Here is a 16645-nt window from a genome sequence, read left to right as displayed (position 1 = left end):
CGCGTCAAACCTCAAATTCTCACAGGAATACCTTGACGCACCAAACAAAGCGAACAGAATGCTGGACTTCATTAAGTGCATTGAAATGTCGACTATCTGGATTTGATATAATACTGCAAATGAAGGCCGAAAGCAAGGAGAAAAAGAAGGATTATCGGACTAACATACATTAATTAAGACATCGCATAGGCTACCCAACGGTTCAGACTAGATAATTACCGACAAACCTTAGAAAAAGAAGAAAAGATCGAACCACCGTGGAGTTGAGTTAAAGGTCCTTTCCGACGAATGTAACTGGATGATGTGATGCTTGAATTTGTTTTTGAATGAAGGAATCTTGCTACACTTTACACAACCGAAGCGAAACCGTATTCCATTGTCTTGCGACCTTATAGACAAATGATAATCTTGAGGGAAGGTAAACTCTACGGAGGAAACAAAGGGGTACTAAAAACGATAAAAATCAGGGGAGTGAGACACGCAAAAAAAAAAAAAAAAAAAAAAAAAAAAAGAAGAGGGAAGGTACTTTTAACTTTTAGAATGGAAAACGGAGTGAGCGGGACAGGGAAGATCACCAAAAGGAAAGAAAAAAAAGAGAAGGGAAAAGTAGAAAAGGGTACAAATAAAAAGCTGTAATAGTTATGAAGGAGGAAAGGTGATGTAGGAGGTGCACTAAGCTGAAAAACGGAAGTAGTGAGGCAGAGAAGATTCCAAAAAGTAAATAAAGAGAAAGAAGAGATAACGGCGGAAAGAGGGTACAAGCTAGTTATGAAGGAGGGAAGGTGGTGAAAGAGTGAGGTATACGACAGCACGGGACTGATAGTAAGAGAAGGAAGGAGAGAAAGGAGAACCATGACTCATGAACAATAGGAAGGAATTAGATGGGTCGAGTTTTGCAAGTTCAGTGTCCAGAAGCAACGAGAAAAGAGGCGGAGGGGGAAAACGTCTGATGTAATGATGACTTGCTCTTTGGTGGTTTTATCCCTAACTGGCACCCGGCACTTCGACGCCCCAGTAGCAATGTCCGGGCCTTATAAGCAGCCCGCCGGTGTTGCTGGATGTTGAGTCAGTGCAGTGAACCGCGGAGGAAAGGTGTGCGTGAAGCGTTCGTTCCCAGGTACGTGAGGCCGAGGCAGGTGTATTCTCGTGTGGTTGTGGTGTTAGGTAAAGTGCTTCGCCTTAACCCTGTAGCAGCGACGGGCCAAATTTGTGCCATGATATAAACCCCCCAAAAATAGATGATACATAATCTGATCACAAATGCTTTGATATATATATTATGAAATAGTTTGTGTGAGGGGTGATTTTTTCTCGCTTGGAGGGACCATTAAAAAACATGATCCCCGCTAATACCGGGTTTTGTATGGGTCGGTGACATCAACGCCGCTGTGATTTTTCTTCGCTCGTTTTTTTCTTATAAGTGAACCGACAATTAACAGTAAGATCACTGCTACTACCATCATTACTACTACTACTACTACTACTATAAAAAAGTTATAGTAGTAGTTTTATACAACTACTTTAACTACTACTGTTGCTGCTATTGCTCTTCCTAGAACGTGTACTACTACTACTGCCATAACTACTTCTGTTGCAACTGTTACTATTACTACTACAACCAATAATAACTACTGTTGTTCCTACTACTACTACTACTACTACTATACTACGACTACTTTTTCACACTTACAGCAAGCCCCCATAAATAATCTAATAAAAAGTGAATTAGTCTTAATACTAAAAATAAATAAATAAATAAATTAAGCATAAACATCCACCATGGTCTCATCATGCTCTGGACTCGTGATCGCCATGAATTATTAACTTGTGTGTGTGTGTGTGTGTGTGTGTGTGTGTGTGTGTGTGTGTGTTCCATGAAAAATAGCTTCAGTACTAATGGTAGCAATGGTAGTTATCATTATTATTGTGTTAATAGTGAAAATGAGGTACAAAATCGTGCAGTTCACTACCTATCTATCAACAGAAAAACATGATTGATTGATTGATAGTTTATTGTTGCAGGTAACATGAACCACGTTAAGAAAATCGTTGCTTGGGTGAAACTGTAAATTGTCAATAATAATAATAATAATAATAATAATAATAATAATAATAATAATAATACTGGCATAAATAATACGAATAATGGTAACACTCACCTTTCAGCCAGACATCCAGCCACCCGCCAACATGCCCATCGACCTCTACTACATGATGCTGTCCCCGCCGTGCCGCGCCGTCATGCTCACGGCCAAGGCGGTGGGCGTCGAGCTCAACCTCAAGGAGACCAACCTCTTCAAGAAGGAGCACATGAAGCCGGAGTTCCTGGCGCTCAACCCCCAGCACTGTATCCCCACGATGGTCGACGGGGACTTCGTGATCTGGGAGAGGTGAGTGTGAGGGGTTAGCAATGAGGAAGTGTGAGAGGGTGAGGACTTAAGGAAGGAGGAGGATGTGAGAGAGTGAGGAAGGAGTAGAGGATGTGTAATGTGAGAAAGGAGGAGGATGTTCAGTGCATGTGTGAGGGTACGGAAGGAGAAGGCTGTGTAGAATGTGAGGATGAAGAAGGATGATGTGTAGTGTGGGAGTGGAAGAAGGAGAAGGATGTGTAGTGTGAGGATGATGTGGGGGGTGGAAGAAGGATGTGTAGAGTGTGAGGGTGAGGAAGGATGATGTGTAGTGCAGGGAGGGGGGATAAAGGAGGATTTATAGTGTGAGGGTGAGGAAGAATTAGACCAAAGAGTGCGAGGTTGAATATTGGAAAAAAGATATATAGAGTATGAGGATAAGGAAGGAAGGGGATAGTGTGTGTAATGAAGGGTAGGAGGGTGGTGAGGCATAGAGGAAAGCAGAGCTGGGCACTTCCGTACCTCTGTCCGCACCTCCGCTCCTCCGGACCTGCGGACCTTTAAACGAGGTGCGGAGGTCCGAAGTGCGGAAAGTTTTTCAAAAGTGCGGAAGTAACAGGTGCGGAACGACAGTATTTTAAGTCCGTACCTCCGCACCTGAGGTTTTCAAGGATAAAAAAAATGAAAACGACAAACAGTCCGCGCTCTGCAGTAATACTTCCGGTCGTTTACGCGGTCTGTGCTGCAGGGCATGTTTTCCCGCCACTTGAGTGACGTCACTCATTCAGATTTACGGCCCGGTGTTGCATGTGTACTGAGGTATGATAATTATGATGAGTGTAAAAGTAGTTACTTTACTTCAGGTGGTGGAGATTCTATGCGTTAAAATGACAATAATAACAAAAATAATGGTAATAATAATAATAATAATAATGATAATAATAATGCTGCTGCAGTATTGCCTTGTATTTCTTTTTTTTAAGGTACGGACTAGATTTTTCAGGCGCGCTTTAATAGTTTTGGGTACGGTACCGGAGGTGCGGTACCGGAACGAGTGAAAAAATTTTAGGCGCGGAAGTACAGGTACGGACTATATGTGTTTCGAGGTGCGGAGGAGCGGTACCGGACTACCCGATATCCAGTAACGCGCCCAGCTCTGGAGGAAAGTGACTTGGCTGTAGTCTGAGAGCTGATGGAAGGATGAGTTCAAATGTGGAGTTTGTGAGGGAGAGAAGTGAGTGGATGAGTGAGAATGAGGGGGCTGATAGGGAGTGTATGTGGTGATAGATGAGGTAAGAGAGAGATGGTGAGTGGATGTGGTGATGGAGGGTGATGGGAAGTAAGTTGTGTGGTTTATAGTAGAAGCAGCTAAGGTCAAGCAGGCACGGGCTGAAGAATAGTAATAGTGACACTAATACAACATACCTCAAGAGGAAGCAAAATGAATGGCAATTGTGAGAAAAAGTAATAAATCATCAGCAGACATTTGAAATATACTATTTCCCATTCATGATTTCTTCCACATGACCAACTGACTGCCCAGCTTTATAAGTACCTCTTGACTTCTCTTCCTTGACTGATAATAAATTATTCTAGGTATTCTATTGAAGTCCATTACCTCTATCTCACAGCCAATTTCTTTGACCTAATGCTCAATTAACACAAGTCCTAAAGCATATAACTGATCTCTTTTTGCAGTTTGTCTTTTAAGTCTTTACAGTCGTATGACAAACGTTTTCTTGTAATCTCCTTAATAAAGTATATATGGCCTCATTTGACTCCATCTCCCACTTAGTAGCCAACCAGCCATTTTATGCTCCCACAATGTGTTCTGATAATCTGCTATATCTCACTGCTTCTTAAGCCTCTGAATATCAATCTCATTTCACTTATTTTTTCTTGCTCCTGCAGCAAGGCAGCCTGCTCCTACCTGGCATCCAAGTATGGCAAGGATGACTCACTTTTCCCCAACGACCCTCGCGCCAGGGCTGTGGTGGAGCGACTCAACTACTTTGACATGGGCACCCTCTTCCACCGCTTTGGGCAGTATGTGGTGAGTCACAGAGAATACATGACATGACCAAATGAATAACTGATTAATGATATCTGGGAAAGGCTTGGATACACTTATAGCCATTATTTCCAATACCATGAACCAAAAAATAACTACCTACATCACTTTTTTTTTTTAGTGTACATTTGTGCTAATGTCGTTCACGCCATTATTTAGGTGGCATGGAACTCTGCAATGTCTGATAATCATTATTTGTTTAGGAAAAGTGTCTCACTCTTTCACCATCATCACCACCACACACCATTACCCTTCTCTCTATTCCTCCAGTTCCCAGCATTGTTCCGTGGAGAGGAGTTGGACCCAACAAAGATTGAGCCCATACAGGAGGCTCTGGGCTGGCTGGATGGCTTCCTGGCAGGACACAAATATGCTGCTGGAGACAATATTACCATTGCAGATCACACCCTCCTTACCACTGTCATCACCATAAGGAAGGCCAACATTGACTTAAGCAAGCACACCAACATTCTTGCCTGGCTGGAACGCTGCAAGACTGATGTGCCCGGCTATGACATGAATGAGCAGGGCGCTGAGGAGTGGGCGAAGTTTTTCAAGTCTCAGACTGGACAGAGTTAGTTAGTTATTGATAATGGAAGTGATTAGCTTAGGCTCTGCTGAGGTAATGAATCCATTTTTCAACTACAGCTGTGTGCAGGTTGTTTTGTTACCATGTCTTGTTTAAGTGTTCTAATGATATTTTGTTGTGCCTTCAAAGAAATGTGTTATCTTTATACTGAGTAGGCATGAAAGTAATAAACTCATACTGACTCGCCCTCATTAATGTTTTTTCTACCTTGATGTGCTGTTTGCTTTGTGATGATGGCTGAATAATGATTTATGGGCCTGGTTGGATTGCCTACCATGGCTAATGAGTCCCACTTGCCCAGGTTTGTGGTCAGTTGTCCCTCTCCTAGGAATACTACCTACCATGGGTCCATTACAAGCTCTGATCATTCGTCTTGGATTAGCGAAGTGGTACGGCGCATCCAAACGTTGGTGGGCCATGCACACAACACCTCTGCGGCTCCAACCCACTCTGAGTTCCTCCAGCAGATATTTAGCCTGGGGTGCAAGGTCCCACTTACCAAGGGTGCCATGAGGAGCTATGAAGGTCTCGACAAGGAAAGCCTGTGAAGCAATAGGAAGGACTTTCACACTTTGCCTTCTTTTCATTGGAGCTACCAAGTGGCTTCAGCTGAAAGCAAAAGGTGGCAAGCGGTCTCATACCTCACTATATGCATTCTCTGTCCTGCTGTGGAGGCTCGCCCTTACAAATGTGGTAAATTATCACTCCGAATTACCATAGACACAATGGTATTACCTGTAATGCCCCAATTTACAGCCTTTACTCGCACCTATGCACACTTTCCTCAGTCCGACTGGCAAAGGTGAATTTCAATGGAGGCCAATGCTGGAAACTGTCAAGGATAAGAAAGGGCATGTTGTGTCATAATATTATGGGAATCTGCCATCACTCTTACCATTGCTGGATCAACATCAACTGGTCACAATGTGTCAACTGGCATTCATTAAAAAGTATTATCTGCCGAACTCATTTATGAAACAAGTAATATTTTGGATATTACTTCTTCATGCAGATTACTCAGCTAAGACAACTTTATTATAGAATAGTGCAAGACATCTATATTTCTTTGACGCTCTTCTCCCTCACAAGAACTTCCCACAAGAGCACAAGGATCTCTAAAAGTGCAATATTCCTCAAATAACAGTTCTGGATAATCATTTTTTAGTCTCGTGTAGTTAAGATTTATTTAAAAAGAAATCCATTCACAGGGACAGTGATCTGACAAAATAGCTTTCCCGAGGCATCTACTCGGCAGGGAGTTTTTCTTTCGCCGTGGTTTACAGACACACCCACTGGTCGTGTAGCTTTGCTTAGGTGAGCGAATTCACTGACCAACTGCTCAGTCTTAAACCCTTGTAAAATCTCAGGGAAATAATCTTCACCCAAGTTGTCAGTATTCGATATGGTTTTCTCTGTTCATCTTTTTCTTTTGCTCACAATGGTAAGACCCTTGTTCTACTTCATTCCATGTGGTATATCAAAAGTTCATGAATTGTCTTTCTTTTTCTTCTTTTTCTTTTCTATCTCATGGTGCTCCTGAACTTCACCATTTTGGGAACAAATTTCTTCATTCACATCTATATATTTCCTTTTCTTTTTCTTACTTTTCCTATTTGAATCAAGAGCAGAGTCACTTATGCTGTTTTCTTCAGTGGCAGAGTCAGTGCACTTTTTTTTCTTCTTCCTTTTCTCTGTTTTTTCACTATCTACTGGTTTGTAATGAATATTTTCTTCATTGCTGGAACATACATTGACATCAACAGCACTAGAAATAATGCCTTCTTGTCTTCTTTTCTTTTTCTTCTTTTTAGGAACATTTTCAGTCACTGCTTCAATGCAATTATCAGACTTTTCTCCAGTCTCAGCAGCATTCATATCCTCAGATTTAACTTGCTGCTTCTTCTTTTTCTTCTTCTTCTTCTTCTTTTCTCCCACTTCTTCCTCAGCAGCTGCGAAGTTGGAAAGGTCTTCTCTACCATCACAGCCGGCCCCAAAGCCAGGCCTCTCTACAGTCTCTTCAGACACATACTCATTCCCTCCTTCCTGAGGCTGGGGTTGATTTTTTACACCATTCCTCAGGGATTCCATTTTCTGCGCGAAGTATTCCTAAGAACATCACTCTAATTAGTTGACAGCAGAGTACCCTAAGCTAGAAAGTTATGAACCATAAAATGTTATAAAACATAAGAACATTAGGAATCTGCATGAGGGGCAGTCTACCTAATGGAACACAATTTGTATTCTTTATCTATGAATCTAATCTAATGTCCTTGCTGAGGGTTCACCCAGGGCTTGACTGCCGAGTCTTTTCCCCCCTTACATTGTTCTCTGTGAGAATTAAACAGTTCATTCTTGATATCTCAGTAAGCCATGCAGTATCTTACCACAATGCTGATAACATCTTATATCATACATCCACACAATATGAAAATTCCTTACTTTATTTTTATGAAGGTTATGATGGTTATTATAAAACTCAGTTATGATTAAATGTGGTATAAATATTTTTTCATGTCATTCTTCTACTTATTTATGCTTTATTTCATCACTGTAGTCTCCCTTAACCTTCCAGAAATCAGTTTCCACAGAAAAAAATCACAAATATAGAGGTGCAAGGGATAATTAAGCAGTAAAAAATAATAACTGCAGGTCTAATGGTATCAGAATGTTCTTATATTGTATGGATAATTTTATTATTATATACCATCAGCTCCATAGTAAGATGTTGAGCACTATGTCTGAGACTGTCATATGATACTTTACATATTTTACAATGCCAAGGAAGGGTGTGTGGCTTACTGAGGTATGGCCCTTTTTCATCCTCTTGGTACTGCACTAGTACTAATTGAGCAATTTATTGTCATAAATTGGTTCAATCAGTTCTTCACTACTTTCCTTTAATATTTGGCCTGATATGTCATCTGGTCCCATTGTCTTTCTGCCATCCAGTGACTTCATAAGGTTTATATATAAATAATTTCCCATCATCATCATCATTTCATAGACGCCTGCTCCTAGGAGCTCCCACCAGGGGATGGCCATGGCAGAAGAGTTTCCAAGTTTATCTAGACACTTCCTCCTTGCCTGCTCAAAGTTTCTCAAGGATCTTTCACCCCTCTCCCTAACGTACTCCTGCACCCAATCTCTTTATTTCACTGGAGGTCGTCCTCTAACATTCCCTCCCTCTATCTCACTCACATAATGCAAACCGGCGTGTAACGTGCACCCCAAACTTTAAGACAACAATTTTGGAAAAAAAAAAAAAAGTTTTTAAAATGCTCAGAAATATGTACACTGATGATGTACAGTTTCCCAAAATTTTATGTACTTTTGGTGTAACCTGTACTGCTTGAATTGACAAGTGTCCTTGAGTAAAGCAATGAAAATGGCGGCTGGGTTGATGTTGTGAGAAATGCATCCCACACAAACTGATGATGCACAGCTTCTGATATCATAATATTATTAGCATATTATTTTCACCATCACTCGTAGGTTATGACAGACAACTAGGCAAGAAACAGTTCACATGGTTCTGGTGACACGCGGCATGCAGCTGTCTGGTGTTTGGGTGTGGTTGTGTGGTTTTCAAACAATGCAAATGGTGGCCGGGCTGGTGTTGTGAGAAATATCTCCTTGTACATACTGATGATGCACAGCTTCTGATATCATAATTAGCATATTATTCTCACAGTCACTCGTAGGTTATGATGGACAACTAGGCAAGACACAATTCACGTGGTTTTGGGGTGACATGCGGCATGCAGCTGTTACTTGTATAAGTGTAGTTGTGGTTTTCAAACAATGCAAATGGCGGCCGGGCTGGTGTTGTGCGAAATAACTCTTCCTACAAGACTCATGATGTACAGTTTCTGATATCATATTTACCCCATTATTCTCACTAATATTAATAATTAATAATGAACACATGGATATTTTTTTCCAATATGATTTTTTATGTAGCTTGTACTGCTCGAATTGGCAACAGTGCTCCTTAGTCATACAAAACAATGCAAATGGCGGCCGGGTCGTGTCAGCGCCCGACTTAGAAGTGGGATAACAACACGGCATGGGCGATCTTCCATCGATTTAATTTTTGTATAGTAGTTATTTGATCGCTCTGTATTCTATGGTAACATATATGACAGCCATGGACTATGAAGAATCATAAACAATACTAAAGGTAAGTTTGCAGTTGTTATTGGACAAGACGAAAAAAAAGACCCTTAAAACACCCCAGAGAAGAAAAAATCAATAAAAAATTGAACCTTCGGCATATAACGTGCAGGGCTAAACTTTCAGGCATTTTTTATGTGAAAAAGGTGTGCGTTATACGCCACAAAATATGGTATTTTATGGGCCTGAAATTGAAGTTTTGTGGAAGTGTGCCAACCTCAAGGTAATGAAGGCCACAAATAATGTTCACAAATCATTTAAAGATTGTCACCTTAGACCCTTAGACTGGCTATAATTACAACTTCATTACTGACAAGGAATGATGTCTCAAAACCCATTGCGTGTCTAAAATTGGGAACTTGCTTCAAAATTGAAAAGGAGTGCAAACTTTGGATACAGAAATTCACATCATTGAAGATTTCCATTTCAGCCCATCAGTTGTCAACTCCTGTATCCTCCACCCTCACTAATTCTTCCATGTATTCTTTCATTGTACATTCAGCCACAGAGGAAAGACATTTCTCACCTGTATGGAGCAACCCTTGATGGTGGTAACGCCCATGGAGTGTTCTACGGTGCCCACTTCATCTTCAGGCTCTGGCAAATCCACTTCAGCAGTCTTAGTCTCGGCCAGCTGCTTGGCTCGTTTCGACCCCAGGATGCAGCCCAGGTCATCTTCACTGCACTGGCTCAAATCTTTGCCTCTTGTGAACTTGTGATAACTGAAAACAACATTACAAGTGTTTGCCATTTTCTTGACTTTTTTTTTTTTACAACAAAGGAGACAGGTCAAAGGCAATAAAAAAAATAAAAAAATAAAAAATAAATAAATAAATAAATAAATAAATAAATAAATAAATAAATAAAAAGCCCGCTACTCACTGCTCCCATAATAGACAAAAGTAAAGAGTGGCCAAAAGAGAGGTTAATTTTGGGAGGAGAGGTGTCTTGATACACTCTTCTTGAAGGAGGAAATGCAGATGAAGGAAGGCTGTTCCAGAGTTTACCAGTGTAAGGGATGAAAGAATGAAGATGCTAGTTAACTCTTGCATAAGGGGTTTGGACAGTATAGGGATGAGCTAGAGTAGAAACTCGGGTGCAGTGGGTCCGTGGGAGGGGGGGGCCATACAGTTAGCAAGTTCAGAAGAGCATTCAGCATGAAAATAAAGAAGAATGAATGTTAAATGAGTGCTGTTTGAGTCAGTTATAAATCTCTCAACCAAACATCCAAAATCACACTAGGACACTCACTGGACTCTTGCTTTTGAGGCTTTGGAGGAGCTTTCCAGGGAGGTTTTGGTGACTTTGTTGTCATTTGGTTGCCCATCACCACTGGCATTGACAGTGATGTTTTCTTGGCTGTTGAGGTTGGCCAGGACACTCTCAAATCCTTCATAATGCTTGATCCACTCATCATCACTTCCCGCAAAGCCAATACCTGAAAGACAGTAATGCATTAACCCATACAGTACCACTTAAGAATGACCATTATATAAAGGTGACAGTGACAATCTTCATCATACACAAGTGCTGCAATGGATAAAGCTTTCCAACAACAGAAACTAAAAAATTATATGCAGAACCAGTTTAGGTAGCGGTTGCATGTAAGGCTAGAGGATTTATCACCTGTTGTTACGAAATATCTTTGCTTTTGGTGATAATATCTGGTTGATGATGATCACTGAGATGCTACCCTCCCCAAGATTTTCATCACTGCTGCAATGGTTTTACTGTTAAGCTGAAAATATAACCTGCAATAGGTATGTTATACAGGATAAAGCATAGTTGCACAAAACCTATTTTCAAAAAAGACACAGAAAGACAATTGCAACAAAATTAGTGGATTAATGCTGAATCCCACATTAAAGGTACACAGGTTTGTAATAGTGACAGCAGGTCTGCATTCAACCATCATCAAAACATATTACATAAAATATGACAGAGCAGCTAATACTTGGCCATTACCTTTATTGTCATCCTTGAACTTGACAGTTAAGTGTTCCTTGATGCCTTGCTGCTCTCGGCCCAGGCCACTTCCCTTTGACCACCCCATCTTCTCCATCAACTTCTGTCCAAACTTGTTGTCATCTGAAAGTAAGAACAGGAAAAAATAATTACAACCTATGCCATGCTGTTGTAGATGAAATCCTATAAGTGTCCCATATTCCCCATGAGGTTATTCGTTGAGATCAGACTAATGGTGTCAACCTTTTAGGAAGCCGAGGGGATTAAGCAATAGGCCACTTGCAGCAACAGGTGTATTTCATTCCCAGTGAGGTTTACTTCGGGGGCAAGAGGGTGTTGCAAGCCTATCACAGACCCACTCATGTTCTCATTTTTTTTTTCGTCTTAATTATAATCAGAGTAGTTCAGCACACCCAACTACATTTGATGACACACAGATGAAGTATCTCAAAATTAATTTCTTTTTTTTGGGGGGGGATAAAAGACTTTTGGAGTCGACCCCCCTTCTAACCAGGGGGGACTGCACCCCCCCCCTGGACCCCCCCCCATTTATATGCGACATTTCTGCAGAGGTATTTCTCGCAACACCGGCTGGACCGCCGTCGCCAGAGGAGGCTACGCTTTCGTGAATATTATCCCAACTAGCATTAAAAACAATGCATAGATGGGTAAAGATTCGTATTAGGTCCGTGTCAGTATCTCATAATCTACTTTATGAAACATCACTATCTCTTCATATATCTTTTCAACAAACCTTCAACAGTCATGGAAACGCTTTGAAAATCCAATTCAAGGACTTTTTTTTTACTCTTGAATATAGGGGATAATGTTTACGGAAGCGCGTCGCCTCCTCTGGCGGCGGCCGCGACGACGCTGCAGCCATAAAATAGCTCGCAGAGGGTTTAGGGTCGGGGAGCATATTTAAACTACTCCAACCAAACTTTACGACCTACTAACGGGGGGGCTGCGCCCCCCTCGACCCCCCCTTCTAACCAGGGGGGGCTGTATATGTGACTTATTTCAGTGAGGAGGTATTTCTCGCAACACCGGCTGCACCGCCGCCAGAGGAGGCGACACGCTTTCGTAAACATTATCCCCTATTTTCAAGAATAAAAAAAAAGTCCTTGAATTGGATTTTCAAAGCGCTTCCATGACTGTTGAAGGTTTGTAGAAAAGATATATGAAGAGATACTGATGTTTCCTAAGGTAGGTAATGAGATACTGGCACGGACCTAAAATGAATCTTAACCCATAGATGCCAGCTGGGAGGGGTAAGCAAGTAAGCAGGCAGCCGTCCTACAGCTTAGTCCAACGTCATTCCAACCGCTCACCATTGGCCCAAAGGGTTCCTCGAGGATTAAGCGTCATCTTCTTCCTCCTCCTGGGCTCTGCCATGGACATGGTGGTGATAGTGTTGGGGCCGTGGCCCGGGCGTGTGGTGGACGTAAAGGTGTGCGGCCCCGGCCAGCAGGGCTGCACGTGTTGGCTGTTCAGTGTTTACGTCTGACGGTCTGAGCCAGCGGTGCCAAATTATCGTACTCAGCGCATGCATTTTCGTAGTTTCCAACCGATAAATATAACAAAAATAGAACGAAAACCTTTAATATTCAACAGCTTTAACGCTAACTTTGATTTTTCTATCGTCATTTGTGTGGTTACGACAATCTGGGAGCTTAAAAATGATAAATGCACGACAATTTGGGAACGCTGGTCTGAGCCTGAGGGTCCGTCCTGCTGATGGTGACGATGGTGATGGTGCTGGTGGAGGGACGGACACCTACGGGACTCGATTCTCAAGCACCTCATGCCATTTTTTTTTTATATAGTATACCTTTATCTATTAGTTATTCCAGAAGTACGCCCGTCTCACTAATAAGGATACTTTTGTGTTATATGAAGTACTTTATGCACATACAACACGCTGCGATTTTGCCTTGCTGTTGCAAATCCCTCGATCGTTACTGAGATATATTATCAGAGATGTCTTAAAATATGAACATATTTTGGCAAGGCAGCACAGGTCAGGTCAGGTTAGATTTAGGTTAGGTCATGTTAGGCCCTGCAAATTTGGATATTATGACAGGAAGGAAATAAGGAAGAACCGGTTCACGAACATGGTGATGGATGAGTGGAACAAAAAATCTGAGCAGGTGTGAAGAGGCAAACAGTTGAAAACTTTAAATGGAGGTTAGATATATTTATGATGGGAAGGGACTTTGAATAACCCATTTTCAGGAGGTTGTCTGGCTTCTTGCAGCCTCCCACCCGTGTGTGTGTGATAAATGAAAACAAAGAACGCGAGAGGAGTGGAGAAGGGGATAGGAAAGAGGAGTAAAGGGAAAAATGTTGAAAATATATATGTAATTAAAGAGGAGGGATGAGGGCTGAGTAAGAAATAGGAGAATAGTACTTGAGATTAAAAATGTATGAGGTGGAAGAGGACGAGGGACGGTAAGAGAGAGGACGAAATGATGAAAACAAATTAAATATGGAGAAAAAACCTGCAATTTTTAATCTTTTCCTTGATATATTCTGATCAAGTCCCGTCCCTTTAAAAAATTCCCCATCCAGACTAATAAAGATGTCCGAAGAGGAGAGTAACCATAATATCCACCTACTTTTCGAGGTTGACACCGTAAGATCAGTTTGTTTTTTAGCCTAAAGCTAGGCTAACAAAAATTGCCTTAGCCGACTATATTTCAAGTCGCCCAGGCGGGGTATTGGGAAAAGTTTTCAACTAGCAATAATCGCACCTCGGATGAACCTCATTGGTTACGATACTGCCACTGCGCAAAGCTAACACTACCGATCCACCGCTGAACATATATTCAACTTTGCTTAATACCTGAAAAATACGAAATAACATATACGCAAAATATACTTCACTCTTCCTACGACATTTATTTCTACTAATTATTCTGTCTTAAAAATATATTCGAAAGTAAACGTCAATTATAAAAACAAAATATAATGATGCTATAATATTATATGAATAAAAGTATGTTTTTTTTCTTTATAAAATATAACTAGGTAAGCAATTTTCCTATTATGACGAATGAGTACACGTCCAGTTATATATTATGAACGTAATAAGTAATATTAACAAAAATCCAACAAATGTAACTATTCTATCGATAATACAACCGTTATGAAGTGCCGCAACGACCCTCGAACACAGAAAACTGTAGCAGCCTTGGAGGGGTGACGCAGGCAGACGCGCGGCACCACAGCCCAACCCTCATCACTCTTCTAAGTTCCTTCTAGCGGCTAGCCGCTGTCCAAGGGAACAGCCTCTTCCTACATTTTGTGCGTTGTTTCAAGATAACAATAATTTATATATATTTGCATTATATACATCTTTTATGTGTGGTAATAAATTATTTTTTGTCGAGAACTGGAAGTGTGGTAATAATACACACCACTGCACCCAGATGTAAACAAACCCACGGGTGTGGTGGGGAGATTGAGGGCAAATACAGTATATGCATTCAGTGGTGTAACAGACTGACTGGAGGCCCCTGGACAAACTTTTGTTTGTGAAATTTTGCCGGAGGCGGCCGTTAAGGCGGCTTTACACCTGGCAATTCCTAGTCGGCAATACAGGCACGGCTGCATTTTTGGTCTGGGTCTGGTTCTGGGAGCCCTTTTCGCGGCAAGCTATCTGCAGCTGAGCGCGTCCGTCTTGTATTGCCGACTGGCGGCTGAGTACAACATGTCGGCGCCAATAAAACAAGAAATGACAGATACAGACAACAAGACATGGAGCCAGGAGGCCGAGGTGGCATTACTAGAAGAAGTTAGGCAGCATAGATACTTGTGGGACCCATAAGATAAGCTGTATGAGAAGCTGAGTCTACGCAAAACGACTTTTAACATATCCGAGAAATGTTTATCTCTTTGCGAGATATCGAAGGAGGTAAGGAACGATCATTTTCGTGTATTATATAATCACACTATGTAATGCCTGGGGGTTGCGATGGCATGTTCCTCCCTTCTCCTTTGTTGTTAAATGTAACAATGAACAATCAATCAATCAATACTACTTATGATAAAACTCGTTTACTTAAAGTATTTCTACAATATAAGGCTAATGGACCAAACTCATTGTGGTTTTAATATATTGTAGTAGCCTTTTGAGGTGTCTGGGATGAATTCATGCCCTTGCATTTACTAGCAGTTTACGTCTTGATGCTCCCGGCGGCTCCTCCCACGTGTGAACGTACTTGCTCCCGAGAGCACCCAGCTGGTCTAGCGGCTAGATCGTCGCAGCTGTATTGCTGGCCAGGAATTGCCAGGTGTAAAGCCGCCTTTAAGCGAAGCAGCGCCATGGCCCACGGGCTGGTAGTCGGCATAAAAATAAAAAAAAAAGAAAAGAAAAAAAGTTCAATAACAAAGCAGTCTTATGGAAAACTGGTCATACCTGTAGTATGTGCATAGTTCTTTGGTAGTTTATTATTATTATTATTATTATTATTATTATTATTATTATTATTACTATTATTATTATCGTTATAGCAAATTATATTAATATTATTTCAGCCTATTATATTAAAATTAACATATATATAGGTAACCTATTATATTATTATAATTACTAAATCCTATTATATCATCAATATATCCTAAGGTTATATTTTATATCGGTAGCCTATTATATTAATATTATTTTAGCTTATCCTATTAACATTATTATTATAACCTATTATAATATTAATTATTACTGTGTTCAGATAGCTGGGAGCTATACCTATTCGGGATGAAGTAATGAAGGAAACCGGCAATTGTAACTATTAATTATGTTATTTTTAGTTGTCAACAATGTAATATTCAGGCAATAAATGATCAAAATCGACTACGTCAGTCAGTCATGACGCAGTCGGTGTAAACGGAAACATATACTTACAGGCACAGCACCTCGTAGGTGGCACCTGGTGGTGTAACTTTTGGCGTCGTGCATCACAACGGCAGCTGATCAGTTTCCCACATGGACCACGGTCACATAATATATATATCGGGCGTATTCAAATTTTCAAGTCACGGATCCGCAGAGGGCCGCATTTGGGCCGTATACTATGCGGGGATTGTGCGGGGGGCTCAGGAGGTTGGGAAGGGATTAGGATTTGGGTTAGGACTTAGGATTAGGGTGAGGATTGGGTACAATCTCCATAGCTTTTAAACATGCAGCCCTTGCATTATACGGTTTATACCACAATACAAATCCAACAAGTCCATTATAATCACTATTCAGCACAAAAGTTGTTAAAATAGCAGGATCCTGCCACACATCATACCACTCAATACAGAAACACCACTGCAAAACTCATCGCACTTTGTATGTGGCAATGACCGGGGTTTTGTCATTTTCTGACCAACAATGATCACTCGTCATTATACAGCATGCTGAATGCTGATAAAACACAACACAATGTTGTTGCTCGTATCACTATAATATCAGTCAGTCGGATTCTTACCCATCAGCACATAAATTATTAAAATACA

At 41.1% G+C, this 16645-nt stretch overlaps 2 protein-coding genes and 1 non-coding gene across 3 annotated transcripts; 1 reads left to right on the top strand and 2 right to left on the bottom strand.

Moving 5' to 3' along the window:
- The first annotated feature begins 957 nt into the window (after positions 1 to 957).
- LOC126981066 (glutathione S-transferase 1-like) lies at positions 958 to 5199 on the top strand. Its single transcript, XM_050831742.1, has 4 exons — positions 958 to 1117; positions 2167 to 2390; positions 4260 to 4401; positions 4690 to 5199. Exons 2-4 carry the CDS (start codon positions 2191 to 2193, stop codon positions 4996 to 4998), a joined length of 651 nt encoding a protein of 216 aa, XP_050687699.1. The 5' UTR covers positions 958 to 1117; positions 2167 to 2190; the 3' UTR covers positions 4999 to 5199.
- A 976-nt stretch (positions 5200 to 6175) lies between these two features.
- Positions 6176 to 12716, bottom strand: LOC126981065 (PIN2/TERF1-interacting telomerase inhibitor 1-like). Its single transcript, XM_050831741.1, has 5 exons — positions 12478 to 12716; positions 11147 to 11269; positions 10433 to 10619; positions 9708 to 9903; positions 6176 to 7114 (listed from the first exon to the last, which is right to left on the bottom strand). The coding sequence occupies exons 1-5, from the start codon at positions 12545 to 12547 to the stop codon at positions 6494 to 6496; spliced, it is 1197 nt and encodes a 398-aa protein (XP_050687698.1). The 5' UTR covers positions 12548 to 12716; the 3' UTR covers positions 6176 to 6493.
- A 1087-nt stretch (positions 12717 to 13803) lies between these two features.
- LOC126981153 (U4 spliceosomal RNA) lies at positions 13804 to 13944 on the bottom strand. Its single transcript, XR_007733795.1, has one exon. It is a non-coding gene; the product is annotated as a U4 spliceosomal RNA (small nuclear RNA).
- Positions 13945 to 16645: the final 2701 nt, after the last annotated feature.

This window comes from Eriocheir sinensis, chromosome 46, assembly GCF_024679095.1.
Source record: "Eriocheir sinensis breed Jianghai 21 chromosome 46, ASM2467909v1, whole genome shotgun sequence".
Classification (NCBI taxonomy): Eukaryota; Metazoa; Arthropoda; class Malacostraca; order Decapoda; family Varunidae; genus Eriocheir; species Eriocheir sinensis.
Note: the sequence above shows the minus strand (reverse complement) of the source record. Positions and strands in the feature narration are given on the sequence as shown.

What these genes read in the sequence shown, in the direction of transcription:
- LOC126981065 (XM_050831741.1), bottom strand. Translation starts at nt 12,547, where the DNA reads ATGTCCATGGCAGAGCCCAGGAGGAGGAAGAAGATGACGCTTAATCCT. An exon ending in AGGAACCCTTTGGGCCAATG is followed by an intron (nt 11,270 to 12,477) that starts GTGAGCGGTTGG and finishes TCTTACTTTCAG; the next exon opens with ATGACAACAAGTTTGGACAG. An exon ending in TCAAGGGTTGCTCCATACAG is followed by an intron (nt 7,115 to 9,707) that starts GTGAGAAATGTC and finishes TGATGTTCTTAG; the next exon opens with GAATACTTCGCGCAGAAAAT.
- LOC126981066 (XM_050831742.1), top strand. Translation starts at nt 2,191, where the DNA reads ATGCCCATCGACCTCTACTACATGATGCTGTCCCCGCCGTGCCGCGCC. An exon ending in GACTTCGTGATCTGGGAGAG is followed by an intron (nt 2,391 to 4,259) that starts GTGAGTGTGAGG and finishes TTGCTCCTGCAG; the next exon opens with CAAGGCAGCCTGCTCCTACC. An exon ending in ACCGCTTTGGGCAGTATGTG is followed by an intron (nt 4,402 to 4,689) that starts GTGAGTCACAGA and finishes CTATTCCTCCAG; the next exon opens with TTCCCAGCATTGTTCCGTGG.